A 23,054-nucleotide genomic window follows, 5' to 3' on the forward strand; every position below is an offset into this window, starting at 1 on the left:
CCATCCATCCATTTTCTAACACCCTTGTCCCTGGTGGGATCGGGAGGGCTGCTGGTGCCTAACTCCAGCTAACGTTTTGGGCGAGTGGCGGTGTACACCCTGAACAGGTCACCAGTCTATCGCAGGGCAACACAAAGACAGACAGAACAAACAACCATGCACACACACACACTCACTCACACCTAGGGAGAATTTGGAGAGACCAATTAACCTAACAGTCATGTTAGGTTAATTGTGGGAGGAAGCCGGAGTACCCGGAGAGAACCCACGCATGCACAGGCCATCTTACTGCAAGGCAACAGTGCTAAAAACTGCGCCACTGTGCAGCCCTAACGATAGAACATAAGGAATGAAATGACAGAACAGAAAATACACAATATAGAAATGAACAGAACAAAAAGAGGGTGGACAACAATTGAAAGGGAGAAAAGAGACAAGGACTAAAAACAACACAAAAAAGGAAGGAAAATGGAGGAAAGACAAGAAAGGATGGGAATAATGAATGCCTCAAAGTACAAAAGGAAGAATACAAGGAATGAATGGGTGCAGAATGGGAAGTAGACAAGGAGGAAGAGAAGCATGGAAGGAAGCACACACGTAATGAACAAATGTAGAACACGAGAAAGGAAAGGAGGAAAATCATAACTAAGGAAGGTAGAACTAAAAAAGGAAAAGAAGAAAGGACACAGGACAAGGAAGGAAGGGTGCAAGGAAGAGGAGAAGAAAAAAGAAGTGACTTGAGGGAGTAAGTAAACAAGGAACAAAGAAGGCAAAGAAGCACACAAAAAAGAAATGGACATAAGGGAGGGAGAAAGAAAGGAGGAAAATGTGGACAGAAATAAGGAAAAATGGGAGGACACAAAATAGAAACAAAATACAGAGGGAAAGACATAAAACATTTGACAAAGGAATAAAAAATAAAGGCTGGAAAGATTTTGTCATCTTTTCCATGATTAACTAGACCAGGGTAATCACAGTCTAGCCTTTTCTGTAGGATGTCTGCAATAATTATGATTGGATTAATACATTTTCAGACCTGCATTTACTCTGATTATTAAGTTATCAAAAACCTTGCCTCTTCAATGAAACCTGCTCATCAGAAGTCATAGCTATGATTCCTAAAACTTAAAGAAAGTTTCTTAAATATGCTATACTATATTAAAAAAGTCACGTTTATGTCAACTGAAGTCTAAAAAACTAAAAAACAAACCTTCATCAATATGTAAGCAAGACGTTCACACCTTCATTTAATCCATTGGGCAGTAGAAGGTCACACAGAACAATAGTCTTCACTGCAATAATTATGATTGGATTAATACATTTTCAGACCTGCATTTACTCTGATTATTAAGTTATCAAAAACCTTGCCTCTTCAATGAAACCTGCTCATCAGAAGTCATAGCTATGATTCCTAAAACTTAAAGAAAGTTTCTTAAATATGCTATACTATATTAAAAAAGTCACGTTTATGTCAACTGAAGTCTAAAAAACTAAAAAACAAACCTTCATCAATATGTAAGCAAGACGTTCACACCTTCATTTAATCCATTGGGCAGTAGAAGGTCACACAGAACAATAGTCTTCACAGTTTCAGGTCAGGAGCTCAGTGTTGTGTGGTGTTCTGAGGAAGTATAATCGGCGTACTTGCGATGCCAGCAAATGATTCTGGAAAGTGCAGATCCCTTTCCCACTCATCCGTCTCGGTGTTGTAGACTTGAACGATGCTTGTGACATTGTTCAGGTGCCAGTTATAGCCCCCTATGATGTAGACCTTAGCATCCAGAAGGCAGCAGCCCGCCTCGGACTGCCCTGCTCTCATGGGACTGACAGTCGTCCACTGGTCACTTTCTGGACTGTAATATTCAACCGCCAGCACATCGAAACAGCGGTCCACATGGTCCATGCGGCCACCCAGAGCGTAAACACGTTGTTGGGTGCTGATCATGGCGTGCAGCACTCTGGGTTCATTCATGGGGGCTTTGAAGTCCCACTGGTCTGATATTGGATCATAGCAGTGGAGCGTTTTCTTGTCGTCCAACGAGACCCCGTAACCTCCTGAAATGTACAACTTTTCTCTGCACGAAGTCCCAGCATGGCCCCAAATTCTGCGTTTCAACGGTTCCACATAAGACCACTCGTTCTTTTTTGGGCAATAACACTCCATGGAAGACAGACTCCCGGATCGATTACGGCCTCCAGTTGCGTATAGTTGTCCCTGCAGGACATTGAGTTGAAACTGGATGCGAGCCTCCTGCATGGATTGGATGCGTAGCCACTGGTTAAGATGCGGGTCGTAGCGGAAACAGTTGTCCACAGCCCCCTCCCCACTGCGGTATTGTAAGTGCTGCCCACCGACAATGTACACAAAGTTGTCAAGCACTGCGACACAGGAATGGCTGCACCCTGTCTCCATTTCTGTCAGCTCTTTGAACTGACGGGAAGCAGCATCAGGAAGGTAGTAAGACTTGGTGCTCACTGTGCGGTCGTTGTCAGTGTAGGGGGTCCCACCAAAGGTGATGAGGGACAACACGTCAGAGCGGATGAGCGTCCGTGAGGACTGCATTTCATGCTGTCGGAAGGGAAGGATCTGGTAATTGAAAGCCTCAAGGAGATACTGGCGGCATAGCACATCCTCCACCATGATGTCCACCGTCTGAACACTGTCTACCAACTCTGAGGAGAGCATGAGTGGAAACCGCACGTGACAGAGGACGCTGCTCGCCTGAGCCCGACGGGACTCATCATGCTGGAGCCACCTTATGGCAGCGTGGAAGAGGTCGATCTCCTTGCAGTTCTTCAGCTTGTTGCTTTGCAGGAAGAAGATGAGGCGCTCCATAGGAATGTGAAGAAAGTCCTCTTCTTCAGCAATCTGGAGGAAGTGACAAAAGGTGAAGGCATCCACGGACTCTTTGAGGGAAGACAAGCTGAACGTGGTGGCCATCTGCCCAATGTGAAGGCAGGTCTCGACACTCATTGCAGACTTAAGAAATTCCTCACAAAGCTCCACTACGGGAACCATCTGGAGAAACACAGCAGCCCCCAGAACATCCTGAATACAGTCCAGGTCTAAAGTTACATCTGAACTGTAGGCAAAGTCGATGATATGTTTCAGCCCTCGGGCTGACAAACCCTTCAGCTCAATGGTGTCTTGGTTTGACTCCCTCATGCCTCCTGTAAACATAGCTCTGAAATCAAAAAGAGCACAATAAATCATGTTATTTACAAGTGTACTTCTGTTTGAAAAAGTTGTTTGAGATCCTTCTGAGTCTAGTGTAAACAGCCAATGAATAAAAAGTAAGAATAAGGTTATCTTTTGGCTTAATTGCCTACCGAGCCTTACAAATGTATTCATACCGTTTGAACAACCACAAAGACCAAGGAACAGTTTAAAATGGAGTTGTGCTATAAAATAATATCCCAAGATTTGAACACCACCTGAGCACTGGTTAATCATCATCTGTAAGCAAAAAGAGAGTAGCATAACCGCAAACCTGCAAAGACAGCATTCCATACAAACTAACAGGCTGGGCAAGGTGAATATTCATTAGAAAAGCAGCCAAAAAGCATATGGAAGAGTTGCAGAGATCTACAGATCAGATGGAAAAATGTGATGACAGGGAAACTATACAAATATGATAATTATGGACAACAACAAAAGCCATTATATCAAAACAAAACTCACGTTTGCTGAACGCCATGTAGGAGACACAGCAAACATGAAAAATGTGAAGTCAAAGTTTTGGCCTACATTAAAAACCGTGTATGGAAAAGTTAAACTGCACATCCAGAAACACATCATCCCTACAGTAAAAAATTATATTGGCACTATTCTGTAGAAAGGCTACGTCTTCAGCGAGGGAAGAGAAGATGCTCAAAGTTGATGGGAAAATGGATGTAACTAGCAACAAGACAAGGTGGAAGAAACCCTGAGAAAGGCTGCAAAAGACTTGTGACTGGGACGGAGGTTCAGCTTACAGAAAAACAACAATAACCATAAAAAAACCACCAAAAAAGTTGAAGAGGTAGAAATATTTTTGTAAGGCACTGTAGGCTTTCCTATTGAACATTTTCACCCACCATTAACATTCACTCAATAACTTCTGATAATATATTGAAAACAACACTAGTTTACAAGTCATTACTTCCACCCTATTTTTTGCAAGCATCAGCTAAGTGCTTCAGATCGAAAATCCAAATGGACTTAGTGAAATCTCCAGACTAACCTGAAGTAATCACTACAGGCGGCCAGCACTGCTTTATGGACCTGGAAGTGCTCTTCATTGACAGCCAGCACGACATCCAGGAGCTGACCCTGAGCCCGCAAAACCGACAAGCCCTGGAGGAGAGTGGCACTATGGCTCGGGGCGGAGAAAGTACAGCGCAGGGTACTATTCTTGTTAGCCATACTGGAAAGAGAAATACGCCTTGTAACCATCAATAAGCTAGAATGCAATCCCCCCCCTTATCAAATGCAAATGTAATATATTCCTAACAGAATTCTAAGCTGAAATGTTACATCTAGAATCTGTTATCTGCTGATGAAAACAGGCCAGTGTGTGGATATGTAGTATCCAGTAACATTCTAATGGAAACATAATGTAATTTACTAGTCAAGCACAGGGGAATGCATTTAGTGTAGAGCTTTTGAATGAGTGAGAATGCATTTGTATACAAAGACAAAGACACTAAAGAGAAAGCTATTTATCTTTTCAGGAACTTTAAATCTTCACATGCTTACAGGAATTAGCAAGAAAAAACAACAATTAGAGAATAAGGAAATATTGCTCCATTAGTCGTTTGTAAAAACAACATCTAACAGTACAAAAACAGCACTGCACAGTGTCGTCTGAGAACTTTTTTCAGCATCACATCAGATAGAATAAAAGTATAAAAATGCATCCATTACACATGAGGCCTGAGGAAAATATTTATGTTTACACAACATTTACACAAACTCTTCCTAGTTGTATAAATCCATAGAGATTTTTTTGTTCTTTCTGAGTGGAAATATCAAACATCTAGGAAAAATAGAAAAGCAGAGGAGAACGACATTGGATGCAACAATAAAATTAAACCCTTGAAAAATTAAGGTAATAATATTCAATCATCTTAACTTAGAGTGAACCACAAAAAGTTACTTCTTTCCCTTCATTTTCTACATTCTTATTTTTTTAAGTTTACGCTTACACACTGCTTAATTTGAATATTTGATGTTTTGGTAACATGTAAAACTAAAACACTATTTCTACTTTATTTAAGTTAAGTTAAAGACAACTTGTAAATACAGCGAAAAAAAAGACATTTAAAAAAGCACTTACTATGAGGTGAGTTTTAATTTTATTGTTTGAGAAATACATTATGATTAGCCTCTGATGGATATAGACTATCCACTAAGAAAGCCTAATTTATTTATTAAAAATAAGGCATTTGCTTTTTTATATTCTATCTGAATTCTCAAATTTCTTGTGGTATTATGATAACTAAAGAAAATTATTAATGAAACTTAAAAAATGTTTACTGTCTTGTGTAAGGTATTATTCATGTAAACGTAATTTAATCTGCTGAAGACATGTTATAAGTATCCTCATTTAAAGCTACAGGAGCCCCAGGGTCTGGAGGCCGAATCAGAGCCTCGGTGTTTCCTGACCCGAAGAAGCCGTGCCGCGAGTCGCTTCGGAGTACAGTCGGTTCAATGGCCGTGGGGAGACACCGTGGTACCAGATAAACAACGCCAACGTACAACACTATCAACTGCAGCTCACTCACCTGTTCTCCGACTGGTTCGGAGCAAAATCGCCACCGTCCGACTCCGCCATCTTCTAGCACATACCAACACGCATAGAGCATTTTTAGGAATGTTATCAGGAAGTCATCGGCACGAATGGATGATTCATTATTGTTTTGGTTTATTTCGTGCAAAGAGCAGTTGGCGACTTCTGACACACGTTGTACAATTGTCTGTTTGAGGTCCTGCGGCGAAAACAGAAATGACCAGTCCCCCTTTGGTGGCTGTTTAAAACACGAATCTCTCCTGTACCACCGCTACCTGATCACTAGAGGCCGACAGAGTAACGTGCTCCTTCTCCCCAACATGAAAACCCTGGCAACACATAAGAGATCTCTATTCTATATGAAAATACAGTTTTATTTTGTCCAATAAAGAAATGACTTTATTCAGTAACGGACAACTCTGTATTTGTGAAGTAGCCTATCTTTTTTGTCAGATCCAATTGGGTAAAAATATGTTCAGAAAATATGAAATTACCATGTTGATCTAAATCTGCAATGATCAGTGGGTGATTGCTCTTCTGATTAATGCTATGAAAACTACTCTCAAATAGTATGAATATTTGTCTTTTAGGTTAAATTTATGGAGAACATAAAGAGTTACTGTTCACAGTAAAGCAGTCATCAGTCTAGGAAGGTTATCCACTCAGTGACTCTTCCAGTTTCTGTATCTCAGTTGCAACTTACTGATGACACTGTGTATCACTTTAACCTCAGTCGAGACTTTTGTCTGAAAACATCCTGTTTGAAGCCTTGCAATGGCAAGGTAGGGTTGTCAGGTGTTGTCTTGGTCTTGTGATATCAAAATGTATCTCAAAAGCTCAAATAATACCTGAGCTATGATCACAATTCCCAGAGAAATTGAAAAAGGAGGCTTAATGGATGCAGAGCAGAGAGAAGGAGCAGGAAGTTAAAACCACCCTGTCCATCGATCATAATGGGCAAGAAACATCCTCAACTAGAACGTCTCTATACCAGAATTTCTAATCAAACCGCCAAACAGAGATTTCAAAAGTGAGGTGCTTGCTAATAACTGAGGGTGTCATCCAGGACCTGTGAAACATTGTCTCTGCAGTCTGAAAATCAAGCTGTTAGCATGTCATGACAGTCATGAGATTGTCATACAGCAACAATCTTCAGTCAGAGGTCTTTGCAGATGAAATTTGCAGAAATGTGTAGATATGACATACAGTATATGTTATACTGTATATGCCCTATATGTTATATATAACATATAGGGCGCTCAACAACGATTGTTGTTGAGCACCCTTATATACTGTACATATGACTTGCATGCTTTATGTGGAACGAAGCAGGGGCACAATGGGGGTACAAAGCAGAACTGAAACATATAATGCAAAATTCACTGAAACTTTACAGTTTTTGAAAAAAATTAAAATTAATTTAACTGGAAGCAAAATGAATGAAGATCTACTTGAATGTTTACTACTATGCTCATGCAGACAAAACACTATGCTACTGTAATGACCACAGATTGTTTACCAGATACATGGCGTCCCTCCTGTGGTCAAAACTGGGAAGTCTTTATCTTGATGTGGTGAAAGATAAACACTGTTAAGTTTGGGTTACAGAAGATTCCTTCTGCTGGTTTTGGTCTTTCAAGCTAAGCAATAAGAGACACTGACTCAAACCCTTTTTTCAAATTCATGTGCAATGCGGTGGAAAATACAAGTAGGTCAGCTCTTTTGTTGTGTGTGTGCAAATAAAAAAGACATATTCTACCCTGAATAAGACAGATCAAAAGCTTTTGTGCCTCTTGTTTGCTTCATTTTTTAAGGTCAACAATTTTGTTTTGTTGTGACCACTTCCTGTCATGTAGCTTCCTCAAAACATGCTGGAGGTTTACTTTTGAATTTTTGAGCCATCGTGTGCGTTTGTTTTTAACTGCTGTGTGCATTTTTACAATAACCAACAACGAGCCAGACTCTTAACCATCAGAGTAAAAATTTAATAAAACTTGATGGATACTTAAAATGCAGTGTGATTTTAATAGAGATGAAGTCATTATAGGTATGTACTTAGTTGTTGCAAAGATACCCCACAAGGCTGCAATAATTGTAATAATTACTATATCATGTTTAGAAATGAAATTATAAGATTTGGAAAAGAAAAACCTGCGACAGACTGGTGGCCTGTCCAGGGTGACCCCACCTCTTGCCCGGAACGTTAGCTGGTGATAGGCACCAGCACCTTCCAACCCCACTAGGGACAAGGGTGTAAGAAAATGGATGGATGGATGGATGGATGGATGGATGGATGGATGGATGGATGGATGGATGGATGGATGGATGGATGGATGGATGGAAAAGAAAAACTACATATGCATTTGACAATGAAAATGGAAGAGAAAAGAAAACAAAGATACCGACTACTTGAATTTTAATAGGCAGTAAAAGAAAAATACAATGAAGATATTAAAATGCTACAAACCAGCTCAGGATTTCCCTTCCATCTTTTGAAAAATGTCAAAATATTAATGTGCAAATGTGAAGCAGTAGTGAATTATTCTGCTTTCTGATATACTACTGGCACCTTATTGAATTCATGTTGTGTTAGACATCAGTAACTTCCAGAAAATACACACAAAAGTAAACATAAAAGAAATACAAAAGTAAATTAAAAAAAAAATTCACATTTGTATTTAGTTTTATTTACAGAGACAAACATTTGTCAGCAACTCAGTCCAATGCTTGCACAGTCTTGTGCTGTTGAGGCAGGTAAACAGTTAAAGTGACTCAAAGTAATTCTGACTTCACATCAAACACCAGACCATTCCTATATATCAGCATGGCCAGCTCTGTTTCCACCTGTTCCAGGTTCTTCAAGTCTGCTTTCCTCAAAGTGTCATCTCCTGAGGCAAGACTCGAGCTCTCATCATCAGATTCTCCCGAGCAGCATCCGTCTTTTTCCACCTGCTGTCCTGCCTCATCATCCCATTCGCCCTTCAGGACTGTGGCCTCTGAAACGGGCTTCTGCTCTGGAACTAGCTTGTGTAGCGTGACCTCATGCACTTCCTCTTTTCTCTCCCACATATCCTGTTATTGGGTCACATCAGTGGAAAGAAGAGTCAGTATTCTGGGGCACAGGAACAACTACAAAGTCTGAAGTTAAGTTGCTTATAAGTTACGCTCATTGGTATCAAAGATGAAAGTAATACCAGTAAATTACACTCAGTAATTGTCATACAGAACTTTTTATATTTACTTTTTTTGGTTCTGGATGTTTTGAACAAGTTTTAAATGCCAATCCTGGGATGCAATACACATTTCTCTTATATATAACAAATTAAAAGCTCTTGTTTTGGCTATTTATTGTACTTTTGAGTAAGGAAATGTGAATATAATGGGCTGTAAGAACCTTTCACTGTATGACAGTATGGCTAGTTTTGGACTGAAAATTCACATTTTATTAAAATAATTAGAATTTTGCATATATCTCCACTATATCGTTTTCTGACTGCATTCTTTTCTAAATGCTTTATACAGTTTTATGATGTAACATAATTAATAACATTGCTATATGGATAAATTGAAGTATGCTATTTTTCCTTGTTTATGATAAACCAAAAATCTATTTGTTTACCACCTGCTCTGATGTATTTACATCAAATTGAATTTGTTTGATCCTTAAATAAAAACATGCTTCTGCTTTGTGGGGAAATAAAATGTTAGTAGTTCTTTCACATCATCTTTCTATATGTTTGATAGGGACTTTCCTTCTCGAAACCACTGTGCCCAAATTAGTGCATTTTTAAAATACACTAAAGGTATATTTAAAAATTATTCAAGAGACTAGATGCAGAAATGGTCAAATTTGAGCCAAACAAAGTTTTACATTATAGAAAATATTGTTAAAAACAATCAGTGGAGACACAGCTTCTTACTTCGCTCTCTGGTGGACGAAGACTGAAGTCTGGCATCACGGGTTTCGGCACAGGAGGAAACAGCTTAATTTTGATTCTAAAACATCAAGACAGAGCAGAAAATGTTTACACAACAGCAACTTGTGAAACCTTGCTTTCAGAAAGCCAGCTGTGAAATAGGACACACATGATTAGAATCCAGCATAAACAAAAAAAGAACTCATGAATCCTACCGTATAATCACATTTTATGTGAACTATATCGAAAATACAGCTAGATTACAAAATGACATTGAATTGGAGAGTGGAAAATTAAATAAACAATCTGAAAACAGATATGACAAAGGAATGTAAATAATCAATAACTTTAAATAGAGGGTAACAATATACGACAACCTTTAAAAAATTACAAACTTAGACTTGTTACATTATTTTAACATGATATAGCTTAGCTTAGTTGAACTTTTTAACATTTTGTCACTAAACAATCTCATTATTGTTTGCATATTTGTGAAGAACTTTGACATGGACATTTGATATAAATATGTTTGCAAAAGAAAGTCTCACAAACCTCTTCAAGACAACGGTGCAAAATATTGAGAAAAGGAAAAACCCAAGCAACAATCCAAAACTTATCCACACTAAGGACAAGGAGAAAATAGCAGATTAAAAAACAGAAGGTAAGACATTTACAACTTGAAAATTTACTGTTGTGATTTTAAAGTATCCACATCTATACAAAAGCCTTTTTTTCGACACAGTAGTTGAATTTGCAGGCTTGATACCATTGAAAGGCTTCTCTCGCAGTGTGGTAAAACTCTGCATGGCTACCGGCCCTTCTCCTGTTTGTGTCACTCCGGCCAGGGTGACGTTGTACTTGGTTGCCGGTGTTAAATCTTTCAGATGGTGTTTTGTTGCTGATGCGGATATGTTGATGCACTCTGTTTAAATGAGACAAAACACAAGCAAATATATTTTCTTTCTAACTACAAATTAAGAGAAACCACTAGAGAAAAGACAGTCTTCCAAACCTGGAGGCTTGCTCTGTGAATTTATTTTTACGGTACATAATTTGTAATGTGTGAGGAAGCCATGGAGGTGCTCATATGAAATTTGTTTCCAGGTTAGATCAGCAGAGTCGTGTGTGTCAGAAACAGTCAGGAAATTCTGTGGCTCTTTGCTTGGCACTGAAACAACAAAAACAACAACTTGTATATCTATTATTTCTCCATTCGACTTTGATACTGTGTCAAGGGACAAAACCATAAAGTGGTATTCACTGTAATAGTTACAAAATATGGAAATATGTAATTTATTCCATAACATTTCTACCAACTATGCAGAAACAAAGGCATACATTGAGACAATTATAGCAAAAATGTGCAAAAGAAAAATCCCCTGTAAGAGTTTAAATTTGCACAAATATTTTCATGCAAAAATCATAACTAGCCCAAACCCAAACTGAAATTCTCAAAATGATTATTAAACATTTAAGCCAGTGAGAAACAAGACAACCCATTTTCAGTATAACTGATAGACTATCAGACTGTTTCTGCCTCCTGTACTGTACATACAAGAACTTGATGGATAGATTACTGAAGAAATACAGAATCAGAACTAAGTGAGAGCCAGATTGTACTGGTCAAGACTGACCCACTTGATTATAATTTGGTTGTGAAATAGTTTTTGTTAGTAGTGGTACTTGATTACATTTTTTAATAGAATTAATTGCAGAGTCTGTAATTAATTAATCACAATTTAATTGAAAACCATATGTTCTAATTTTACATACTATGTTCTTTTTTGAGACAGAATATGACTCTAAAAGATTTTTGTTAATTTTGTTCGATCTGTCTTAATTCAATTTGCCCAAATCTGTCTTCACCTCAATCAATGGAAAGAGACAACTAAGTAAAGCATAACGGCATGGATAACAAATGGGAGTATGAACTGGTAAAGAAGTGATCAATGTTTGAGGAGTATAATAGCATATATGAACAATAATGTTGATAATGCAGTGTTCCACCTGCATCATATTGAGGTGCAGAGCTGAGTGCACACACTTACCACCCTCTTTCTTATAGTATAGGCACATTTTCCCTGTCTGTGGTTTGCCATCATGAATTTTGTGTTCAAAGTACAGGTAGCGTGTGTAGTTCTTCATGTCTGTAATGGAAACAGAACAGGTGCTTCCGCTGTCTGGGGAGCCATATTTGATCATTTTCATCATGGAAGAGCAAAATTGCAAAGATTACATAGATAGATGTGATATTAAAAAAAAGTGCAGAAACCATAATATCCAACTTACAGTTATTTATTTCCTTTCTTTTGTTTGTTCTGTTCTTTGAAGTTAAACACCAAACTCTTTCTGGTATCAAATCTGCATCTTGGAGCTCGTAAAACTCCAGGCACGTTTTGTTCTTTAATTTCTTATCCAGCATTGTTTTGTCACAAGCTGCGAACAAGGAAAGGTATGAAAACATTTGTGGTTGACGTGAGGAAATAAACATGGTCTGACGCATACATGCACACAGTCTGTAGGACCTACTTTTTAAATCTGGGGCAGAAGCAGCTGGCACATGCACGACTGCTGGAGGAGACAACCCTGCCGCGTTTCTGGCAATAACAGTGATGTTGGCAGCTGAGTATGACACATAAACGGTGTAGCTGTTCTGTTTGGTATTGTGACTCTTCTTCTTACAGGGTTGTGTGACGTCTACAATGTAAGTCACCCCTCTTATGACTGCTGCCTGGGGCATCCGCTGATGAGACGAACAGAGGTTGAATTATATACAGAAACAAATGGAAAATCCCCACCTCCCATTGCACAGTAGTGCAGCATAAAAACACAAAGGAGAGCTAGTGATTTAGATAATCTGTTGATGGAAATTCTTTAAAAAGTTGCATGTAGATGTGCAGATGGTATTTGAAAGTACTTGAATTAGACAGGTTTCTTTAAAAAAAATGGTTATGCATGATAAAAATAAGACACTAGTTGAAAGAGTAAGACAGGCAGGATGGAGTAACAGACCAAGGCTTCCAGACAGGTGAAGAATATGCACTGTTAATGACTAGTGGTTCACTCGTTAACTGTCTGCCACAATATTTTGCAGCTCTATGAGTCAGAGTGGAAACACAGAGGAAGTAAATCTCAGTTTGTGCTGAAGTGAAAGACTGGGATCCTGATGCACTCACTACAGTTTAAAAGCCTGGAGTTATTAAGAATTTCTTCATATTTGGCTTTCAAGGAGCTGGAAGGACTTGCAGACGTCAAAGTTATGATTTTAACCCCTGAATCATTTGGTTTCTAAAAGACCTCAGAAGTTTAAAGCATATAGCATTAATGTTACTCGCCTGAAGTAACACAGACCCAATTTGTTACAAATTTGTCAAACTCATGACCCAAAGACACAATATGATTCATAAATAGCACTTTAAAAGTAATATTAATATGTGTGATGCAAACACCTGAACACAAAAATGTGTCCAGTTTTGCCTAAATGTATGCCATTTCAGTAAAATGTATTACCAGATAAAGCATGCTAAAAGTACAGAATGCTACCAATATCAATTTCTTACGATTTACATAATTTCAGCGTATTTTTCCTGTGAGTTTTTGGCTATTAATTGTTTTATCCACTATTTATAGAGTTTATAATTATATTTCCTAACTGTAATATAAAATGCACCTTATCAGAATCTAAAGTTATGCAGTAGATGCACTAGTTACACATTGCTGGAAGACTGGTTCTAAACTACAATTTAAATAACTCTGTTATGATATTATGTCTTCATTCTATTTTTATTCTTTGATTTATTTATTGTGTAACTCAATTTGTTTCAGTAGGTTTTATTATGTAACAAAATATCCAGTAAATTAAACTTACTTACCTCCCAAGTCAGGTTGACTTGTTGAGTTCCATTTAAAAGTGTTGTTGTGCTCCGAACTAACGGAGGTTTTTCAAATTCTGTTGGAAAAATAATAATTAAAAAAAACTTTTACATATTTGTGTTTTAATCAGACCAAATAAGAGTCAATAAAGAAATCATATTTTTAAAGCACTCTGTCTTTTTTATTTACTTTCATAAATACAGACACAGTCTTTTAATTGTTTACAAAGATTATATAACCATTGAAATTTTGAGGTTTTGAGCTCATTTTGTATCTACAGAAAAGTTCTGTCTTTGTGAGTACAATTGCATGCACTTGTGTAGTTTCAATGAGTAAGTATCATTTTAGTGTGTACCTTGAGGGATTTAAAAGCTTAGATGTATGCTTATAGTTTTCAGCTGTACTAAAAGGAAGCAGAAAATTACATCGGTTTACCTGCAGGAACTATCACAACTGGTGACCAGTTGCTCCACAGCGCAGTTGCAGCCTGGATGGACCTCTGTCTGATTTGAACCTGGTAAGCTGTATTCTTCAGGAGATTCACAACAAGGAGTTTTTCTGTTTCAGTAAAAAGAATTTAACTATTAATTGTAATCTTTTTGTTTACCCATCCATTTTCTATATATGCTCCTCTGTGCATCCGATCTGCATAAATACACCGCTTGGTGCCTATCTCCATTAAATGATTAAACGAGATGCGGGTTACACCATGGACAGGTTCCCAGTCCATCTTAGGACTGTGAACCACACAGCTCCCTGGGTAACACACAGTTCCCATTTACTCCCCAACTGTTCCTCACTGCCTGTGATTACATTTTTGGTTCCTATATAGTTCTCCACTCCTTTCTCATCATATTTATAGCTCCCTTGTCTCTTTTCCCATTGCTGATTCTGTCCATAATTTTCAGTATTTCTGTATTTGATATTCTGATGTGTTGTGTCTTTTGTTTTCCTCCATGTTTTCCCGTTGTGCCACAAACCAAGTTCTGAACGTTGCTCCGTTTTTATTTGTTAAACTATTCAGGACGAACTGTCAGATTTCCTGTTTGTGCCTTGGTCCAAGCTCAACACCACTAAGCATGACACCATGAAGAGAGAGACCAGAATGCGAACCTCAAGCGGCAAGGCAATAGTTCTAACATACATTTCCTCATTTGCTTTTCAGATATCAGAATTTTGCATGTACGTTATTAGTCCATATGCAACAGGAGTGCACATCTCAGATGAAAGATAATGACACACCAAAGATATAATGGATGACTGATTAATCATACTTCTTTCTTAATGTAAAAACATGAAACCCCTGGGGAAAAAACAGGAATCATTTTTTCAGAGCTGCGCATCACATGATGATTTTTGTTTTATGTTTGCTCTACTTGAACTAAAAAAAATGCTGATTTTTGTGTGAAGGTGTCTAGAGAAATAAATCATGCAGCTATAGCCAAACTTAAATGAGAACACACAACTGAGCTGAAAGGCAACTAGGTTTCTAAATGTAGAGCTTAACACACCCTAGTACCTTCAGCCACACACATAAAGAGCAATACTGAACTTCAAAAGAAAAAACCACAAACGATGCAAAACATGAAACCCAGACGTGCAAAAAAAACAAAAACCATGCCCTGAATAGGGTCAGAACATCAACATCAACTAAAATATCAACTAATCACCAAGATCTCAACACTGTAATTACTAATGACATGTATTAGTTTGTACAAATTCTAACAATTTTGATTATTAAATAATAGCAAATTGATATTTCAGGAGTTTTAATAAAATATGTTGCTGTGTGAAGCTGTGAACTAAATAGGATTCCAGCTGTTAAGGATGGTGGAATTTGCAGTTGTTTTAATATTGGTGCCTATGTCAAGCAATCAGATTTGGGTTTGAATGAGTAATTGATGTTGAACTGAATTTGAGACTGTGAAGGAGGGGAGGATACTGAAGAAATTGTCATCCATCATGGACAACCTGGACCAACCCTGGCTCCACCACACACAGGTGAAATACAGAACAGACAGATACAGAACATCTTTCCTTCCATATGCAATCATCTTAAACAATGACTGAGTCTGATTATTACTGGTGACTTGTTATTGGTATTGTTCCACATGCACAAAATATTGCGTAATAATTTTAAAGGAATACGTTTCTATTGAGCTTATTGTCTGTTTCCTTTATGTCATGCTGATGCTGCCAAATATCGCTATACTTTAACTTACTATAGGCTTTCTCCAGGATTGTGAATTTTTAGATTTTGTTTGTATGGATTTGTATTTCTAAAAATGTCTCTATTGTTTTATGACTGGTGTTTATCCATGCTTGTTAGTTTTCCGCCTTTAGGCATTTGGCCTAAAGGCATCTCTCTTTTCCATCTATCTCATTTGAACTTGGTAAGCTGTGTTCTTCAGAAAATTCACAACAAGGGGTTTTTCTGTTTCAATAAAAATAAATTAACTATTATTTGTAATCTTTTTGTTTACCCATCCATTTGTAAACAAAATGGATGGGCTACGTTAAAGCTGCAGTAGGTAACTTTTATCAAGAATATATTTTTTTAAATATTTGTAAAAGCTATTACTATGTCATGACAGCATAGTATGAGACAGATAATCAATGAAAACATGGAGCTCCTCTTCTGCCTCCCTATGGTCCTACAACAATCTGCAGAATTACACCACTTGGTCAGAAGCAACCAATGAGAGCCAGGAGGAGGGTCTTAGTGCTGTCAATCAAGTTCAGAATTTGAACCTTCTTGCTGAAAGGCTACAGTGCTACCAACTACCAGGCCCAGGCAATTTTACATTTAAATATCAAACATGCAATGTTTTCGGAGCAGAAAAAGGAAACCAGAATACAAGCCGAAATCCAGGGATTCACATATAATTTGAAAGACTAACTGAAGGAATATTTGTGCACTCACGCTTAGGAGCTTCATTGGTAGTATTCATTAGTCTCTGTAAGAAAATGTCAACATACATTAGTATTAGTCAATAGGTAACTTAAAAGAAATGCAAAAACATAAGAACTTGTAAAGAAAGAACAATTAACCTTACTTTTTCCCATGATTCTTTTTCATGATTCTGATATTTCCTGAACCAGACCTCAGCTAAAGATGGATATTTAGTCTCCCAACTTAAACTGAGATTGTTTCTCAACCAGGACACATTTATATTTTGTGGTGGTTCATATTTAACTGTAGAGAAAAATAACTGTTAAACATTTTGTGAAAACATATGGTTGAGTGTTGTTCGGTGCATCCGGTACCTGTATGTTGCAATATTCCAGACCATATAGGTGAGGTGCAGATGGATTTTCCAGCACGAGCCTCCACCCACATGTCAACTCTTAAAGTGACTATCAGTCTTTCCTCACCAAGCTCTATGTGGTTCTCCTTAATGTCTCCAATTTTGTATTTTGAGGCAATTTCAGAACTGTCACTACCAAAAAATGGAGATGTAAAAATGATCAAATTAAATACATGTTTGTAAAATGAGTAAATACAGCTTGCCATACTAAAACCACAAATTGATCTATACACACTTTTTATTCTCATGAACCTTATGTTTTTACTTTAATTTTCATCAACATCATATGTAGGAAGCAGTTATATGTGTTAAACCTGTGCGGTATTTGTTCCATCAAACTACACTTACTGTCTGAAACATATCACCAGTTCTTTGATGGTTCTCAAACCACAGTGGACTTCTGCCTGTTTATGATTCACTATTGGTTGATTTTTCTGTCTACAATAGTCCAGATTATTTGTGGAAAGCCTGCCCAATCACATTTTGTTGTGTGTATTTACAATATTCTATTCTTTGTCTCTTTATTATTTGTTTTGCTTGTTTCCTGGTCTATGTTTACTCTTCTTCTCCTCTTGGGCCATCATTCTCTTGCCTTCATTCTCTCTGTCTGGTCTCAAATCTTAGCTGAAGTTTTTTAATAATAAACCACCTGGCCCTTGTCAGCAATAAAACTCCCTAGTGCTGTAGCTTCTCTCTTTCCTTAACTCTTTTCTTTTGTTTTCTTGCCCTGGCTCCCTGTGAGGTCCTCTATTTCGCTTTGGTCTATCTGTCCGCACTGAGGACACCACTACAACCAGCAGTGCTCTGCATTTGTGTCCTACGCATCACACTCTCCATGTGAGGTGGGTCTAGCAGATCTTTTACACCTTCTCCAAGGGATCGGGCTGAGGTTTGCACTTCTCTTCTTCTTAGCTGTCATTTCCAAGATTCACAACTAGTGTCACGTATCAAAACCATAAAACCCCTCCTACAGCTCAGACCATTAGATGCTCCGCCTGCAGCAGCCCCAACAGATCTCAAGACAGCAGCAGAAGTTATTCAACTCTCTCCTGCAGCAGTAGAAGCTGACCTTGCTGCTGCAATTCTCCTCTCTGGCAGCCTAGCTCTTTCTGGGCTCCTCCAAGGATGTCTCTGGCTTCAGTGCCAGCCTCCTGAGCACCTGAATGGGCTCCAGACACACACCAAGCATTCCAGCCTACAGAGCTCCTCCATGGGTCCCTGTCTCAAGATGGTCTTTGGGCCTCCAGTATAGTCTACCCAAAGGTTCCTTCGCCTTCATCGCCAGCCATCATCTGGGTTCTTCCACCTTTAGGATGAGTCTTCAGAATCCTCAGTCACTGTCATTGACTTCTGGATTCTCCTACTCCACTATTGCTGGCCTCAAAGCTCCTGCGTTGCTAGCTTTCAGTCTCCAAGTATTTGTGTAATCTCTCTCCTGTGTGGCTCAGCTTCTGCTGATGGCCTCCTGATTTGCTGCCCAGACAGCCTCTTGAGCATCTTCGTCACAGGCCTCTGGTCTCCTGTCCTCCTATGATAATGGTCTCAAAATTCCAAGCTTCTGCACCACAGTCTTCCAGAACTCCAGCGCTATAAGCCTCCTGACTCCCATCATCACCATGGCTGACCTCCTACATATTTTCCTACATCCAGAATATCTTTGTGGATATTACTGGACGACCTCATTGTCTTCCCGCTGAACTTTTCATTTAATTGTATGATCTTTCGATCGCCCCCCCTTGAATTATTGTTTTGTTTTTTGCTCTGCTCTCTTTCCATGGCTTCCTCCATCCAACCTGTCTGGATTGTTTTTGTTTGTTTGTTTGTTTTGAGGATTTCTGCAAGTGATTGCCCAATGTATCTACATGATTGTCCAGAAGGAGTGAATGTTGCAAGTCAGTGATTCAATGCAATTTTTTTTAATCAAGTTGAATAATGAACTGAACTTGATTGCACTGTTTGATAGCTAAGAAAAAAGTGGAAATTGTAAAGTGCCAAAAAGTCTTATTTTATACACATGTACTGCTGATGATCTAATCATCAAGAGTCTTTGTCAGACCCAACTTAATCCTATGGAAACAGAAAACAGCAAAAATTGTTTCAATTTTTTAAGACCGCTTGTATTGTACTGTACTGTTGCTTTAATCATGTGGCATTTTATGACCCTATAGTTTACTCTACAGAGAACCACTGGTTAAGATTAACCTCAGAGCTACAACATGAAATAATTAACAGAATAGTTTTTTGGGGTTTTTTGTATAAAACATCACACAAGGAACAAAACTTTTGGACCAATTTAGCAATCATTCAGTATGTTTTGATAAATAAAGCATTCAGTCTATTCATGGTAAACCCTCATGATGACATTTATATGCAGCATTACAGCTTCACTTTCATGCTAGAGGAAATGGTGACCTATCTCCTAACTCTTTCGTCCTTAGAGAGAACTGAAAGGAGTTTATCTGCATGCTTCTTAACGTTTCTTTCAGGAGTTCTATTTACAAAACCTTCCTCTTCAACACTGAGCAGTACTCACTTAAAGTAAAAGTCAAATGTCACTTCTGTTTCAGTGGTGTTGAAATCCCATTCACAGATGTAAACATCCTTGTCTTCATCTTGTCGGAAGCACAGAGGACTGGAAGGAGGTTCACATGCTGACCCTTAAAAGAAAATAGTGTTATACATCTATTTATGTCCAGAAATTAATATTTGAGCAAACAGAAAAATGATCAGTTTGATTAAATGGTATGTTCTTTTCTATTGCTGCTGTTAAGCCAAATTATTCAATAAATGGACTTCCTTACACTCCCTCTTTGGAGCTTGTTGTAGATTTTTGTGTAATTGTGTTTCTTTTCCCTTTTCTTTTTTAGACGCATCCACTTGAACGTTTGTGTGGCGTAACATTTACCATAAAATAGATCTTTTTTTCCTCTTCCAAAGAGAGTTTGAAGTGAATTTGAACAGAAATCTGAAAGTAACTTTAAACAACCATCTGGACAACAGGTTAGATATCGGTTTGAATTTGATCGGTAGGTCTTCACTGAGGCAGCTCAGACAGTGCTGAGCGGATGTCACCTGCTAGTGCAAACCACATAATTCTGATAAGCTAACCAATGTTCTGCGGCTGATCTTCACTTTAGTTGATTTGTCACTTTCGTATGAAAGGTTATTATCCAGGAGTCATTTTGTTGTCAATAAAAGTTTGACAATGACTCTTTAGAGAAAATAAAATGATGAGTTTACCTTTGCTGATTGTTGCAAGGAGCAGAAATATCACGTATCCATTTAGTGAACTCAAGTGCTGAAAAGTTTCCATGAGGTAAAGTAGAAAGATGATCATAACTGAGTGTAGGAGAGCCCATGAAGCCAACCTATGTTCGCATAACTGATTTGTGTTTCCCAGAAACGTCATATTTTCACATCTCAACTTATATGAGTTAGAGCAAAACCACAACGAGTCAGGGGTGGGGGGAGCTTGTGTTCGTCACCCTTGCAGACATCCATTGCAGTGACTCTTTGAAGTCTTTTCTTGATTTTTTTTTCTATGCTCATTTCCCTACAATTATTTTTCTGTTTACGCTTACCATCAATAGTGTCGAAATAATTGGGGAAACTACAGGAAAAGATTATAGACACCTACATGTAGCGTGATGTGTCACATAGAGAGCTGCTTGCACACCTAATTGAGTTATTAAAAGGAGGGGAAAAGTACCAAGTTTTCTCAATTTGGGTAAGAATCTGAGAAACTGTATAAATCATCTAGGTCAAAGTGTTTTTGGCTTCATGATTTCAGTTAATTGAACATTTATTTTCTTCATCAGACAGTGCTGTCAAGGACAAGTGTGCCATTTTTCCTCTTTTCTGACAAGAATCATTGAAAAAGAAATGTTCAAAACTACAACAGTAACAAAGTGCACCAATTTGGAAAAGAAACAATATAAGGAAACAATATAACAGGGCTCTCTTATTTTATGCAAAGTGCTAAATGGGTTTTCTGGAGATCTCAGTTAACTGTAAAATAAGATTTGGCATAAGAGACTACAAAAATGTTGTGTTAAACATCATTTTATGCAACACAGTTTCAGTGTCCTAAAACATGGAGAAGCGTGGTCTGAGGAGGTTGCGATTGTCACTTCCTTTCGTTAGAACTGATGCATTGTGCAGACCACCACCTTTTCTCTGCATCCTGTCTGACTGCTGAGTGACAGAGGCTCCCTTTCAGGGAATGTGTTGCATTGCAACAAGCCAAGAAAATCGCACAGCTTATTTGAATGAAAGCTAAAGAGAAAGCATTTTCAATGTATGAAATATAATAGTAGAATGTTAACTTTTGCAGAAACTAAGCTGTGAAAAAGTGGAGGAGCAGCACCATTTTTTAAACAATATTTTGAGTTAAATAGCTTCAAATCTGGACAGGACATATCTTCCATTTTAACATTTTACTTCTTAGTTATTCATCCAAAATGCCAGTTTTATTATCTGCCAACTTGTCATGTCATGTCATATCATGTTTTGATGCTTTATATAAGTATCAAAACATTTATTATTAGAGGGATGCAGAGATCACTCCCATATTTGACTAGTCAAGAAAAACTTATGCTTTTTAATTTTGTCAGCATCTTGGTTTCTTGAGTTGGTTTTGCGTTTTTATTACTTTCTGTGCTCCTTAGTTAATTTTCTTTGATTAAATCAACCATGTTTCTGTTATGCTTTGGTCCAGTTCTTCCTTAGTGTTTCTAGTTTATAATTATTTCTTGTGTCTAGTTATTTTTTGTTTCCCTAGTTTTATTATGTTTCTTGGGTCTAGTTATTCTTTAGTGTTTGATTCATTTCCCAAAACCTTGTGTACTTTCCCTTGCCCCCTGCGCCACTTTTTCTCTCGCTCCCCTCACACCTGCAATCAGTTAGCTAATCATCAGCCCATTGTCCTTCAGTCACACTCAAAGTAACTTAACAATTCTGTCACCCTCCTTTTGGTTCCTGTTATAACCTATTTTCTCCCTGTAGTTTCTGTGCTGTTCTTTATTTCCTGGATTTCTGTGGTTTTTGTTCTCCTCTGGCTCACTGCATTGTCTGTGTCTCCATGTTTTGTTTTGTTTTTGTTTTTTTGGAAGTTCTTGTTCTTTATGTTGTCATGAAATTCTACTACATTATTCATGCTCCCAGCTCCAGTCTGCAGTTTGGTCCATCTACAAATTTGCAATTTATGTCAAATTTCTATCTTCCGTATTGTGCCATAAGATATCAATAAATGTCACGTACAATGTCATGAGCTTAACTTCAAATTGTTCAAACTGCAATGTTAATGCTTCAGCATTGTATGTTGCTGGTGTCTCTATGTCTTTGATGTGATGTATAACCCAGATCTTTGTTGTTTGCGTGAGCTACGGCTTGACAAATGTTAAAAATATCCGGAAGCCAAAACCATCACAGTACCTCTGATGTGACTGGTCTACACCTAGAGTCTGTTTACTCATAACACTTGTCACTTAGCGGTGGCTGACAACTTGTCAGTGTCATTTACTGTTTCTAACTGGTCATACTGAGGCAACATGTAGTGTCTGCTAAAATACTACACATAGAAAATCTTGCTTTTTATCTGTGGTTTCTGCTATGCAACTGGGAAGACTGCTACCATTTTAGCTTCCAAAAGATCAAGAGAGAGAACTGAGGCATAGTAATAAACAAATAAAACAAATAAGCTTATAGATTGAGGCAATGATGATGAAAAATGAAAACCCAATTGAAATGATCAACTAAGGGGAAAGGACAAACTCTGATCTAAGGGTCATGATACAAAGTAAAGCAGTCTTCCCAGTTCCAGCTTAGGTGGTTCTTGCCTTGGAATCTGACAGATCAAAGTTGGTTCTGAACTTTTTGTCTTATTCAAATCTTATTCAAATTATGTTTAGGCATGAAAATCCAAAATGTTATATTCCAAAGCCTCTTTTCCATGATGTTCTTATAGTCTTTTACGTAGTTTAATCATTGTTCTTCAGATCTTCCCAGGTATAATCTCATCCTTCATAGAAGTTTGTATTTAAACAATAATTAGAGTAAGCTCCACTGTCCTTTAGATTTAGAGAAAAAATAATTGCATTGTTTATTACCAGTTTAATTCTTTTAATTAAAATGAGCATTAATTCTAAATAAATACTAACACAGAAAAAAATACTAAAATGTCCTAA

At 37.8% G+C, this 23,054-nt stretch overlaps 2 protein-coding genes across 5 annotated transcripts; both read right to left on the reverse strand.

Annotated features, from left to right (window-relative positions):
• Window positions 1–259: 259 nt before the first annotated feature.
• klhl26 (kelch like family member 26) lies at window positions 260–6,028 on the reverse strand. Of its 3 annotated transcripts, XR_002753222.1 has the most exons (4): window positions 5,767–6,028; window positions 4,224–4,406; window positions 1,541–3,185; window positions 260–1,247 (listed from the first exon to the last, which is right to left on the reverse strand). XR_002753222.1 is itself a non-coding variant. In XM_005802312.2 (3 exons), the coding sequence occupies exons 1-3, from the start codon at window positions 5,814–5,816 to the stop codon at window positions 1,604–1,606; spliced, it is 1,815 nt and encodes a 604-aa protein (XP_005802369.1). In that variant the 5' UTR covers window positions 5,817–6,028; the 3' UTR covers window positions 260–1,603. The 3 variants fall into 3 exon arrangements, 2 of the variants coding, with proteins under 2 accessions (XP_005802369.1, XP_023194660.1); XM_005802312.2 differs by having other exon boundaries at window positions 260–3,185; XM_023338892.1 differs by lacking the exon at window positions 4,224–4,406 and having other exon boundaries at window positions 260–3,185.
• A 2,144-nt stretch (window positions 6,029–8,172) lies between these two features.
• On the reverse strand, window positions 8,173–20,279 carry il12rb1 (interleukin 12 receptor subunit beta 1). Of its 2 annotated transcripts, none has more exons than XM_023340272.1 (15): window positions 20,110–20,279; window positions 19,403–19,526; window positions 16,829–16,995; window positions 16,618–16,757; window positions 16,485–16,518; window positions 13,997–14,119; window positions 13,561–13,637; window positions 12,218–12,431; window positions 11,978–12,124; window positions 11,737–11,868; window positions 10,701–10,856; window positions 10,455–10,610; window positions 10,241–10,310; window positions 9,692–9,767; window positions 8,173–8,843 (listed from the first exon to the last, which is right to left on the reverse strand). In XM_023340272.1, the coding sequence occupies exons 1-15, from the start codon at window positions 20,276–20,278 to the stop codon at window positions 8,544–8,546; spliced, it is 2,085 nt and encodes a 694-aa protein (XP_023196040.1). In that variant the 5' UTR covers window position 20,279; the 3' UTR covers window positions 8,173–8,543. The 2 variants fall into 2 exon arrangements, with proteins under 2 accessions (XP_023196040.1, XP_023196039.1); XM_023340271.1 differs by having other exon boundaries at window positions 16,829–17,001.
• Between the last annotated feature and the right edge of the window lie 2,775 nt (window positions 20,280–23,054).

The sequence above is a fragment of the Xiphophorus maculatus genome, chromosome 9 (genome assembly GCF_002775205.1).
Source record: "Xiphophorus maculatus strain JP 163 A chromosome 9, X_maculatus-5.0-male, whole genome shotgun sequence".
Taxonomy (NCBI): Eukaryota; Metazoa; Chordata; class Actinopteri; order Cyprinodontiformes; family Poeciliidae; genus Xiphophorus; species Xiphophorus maculatus.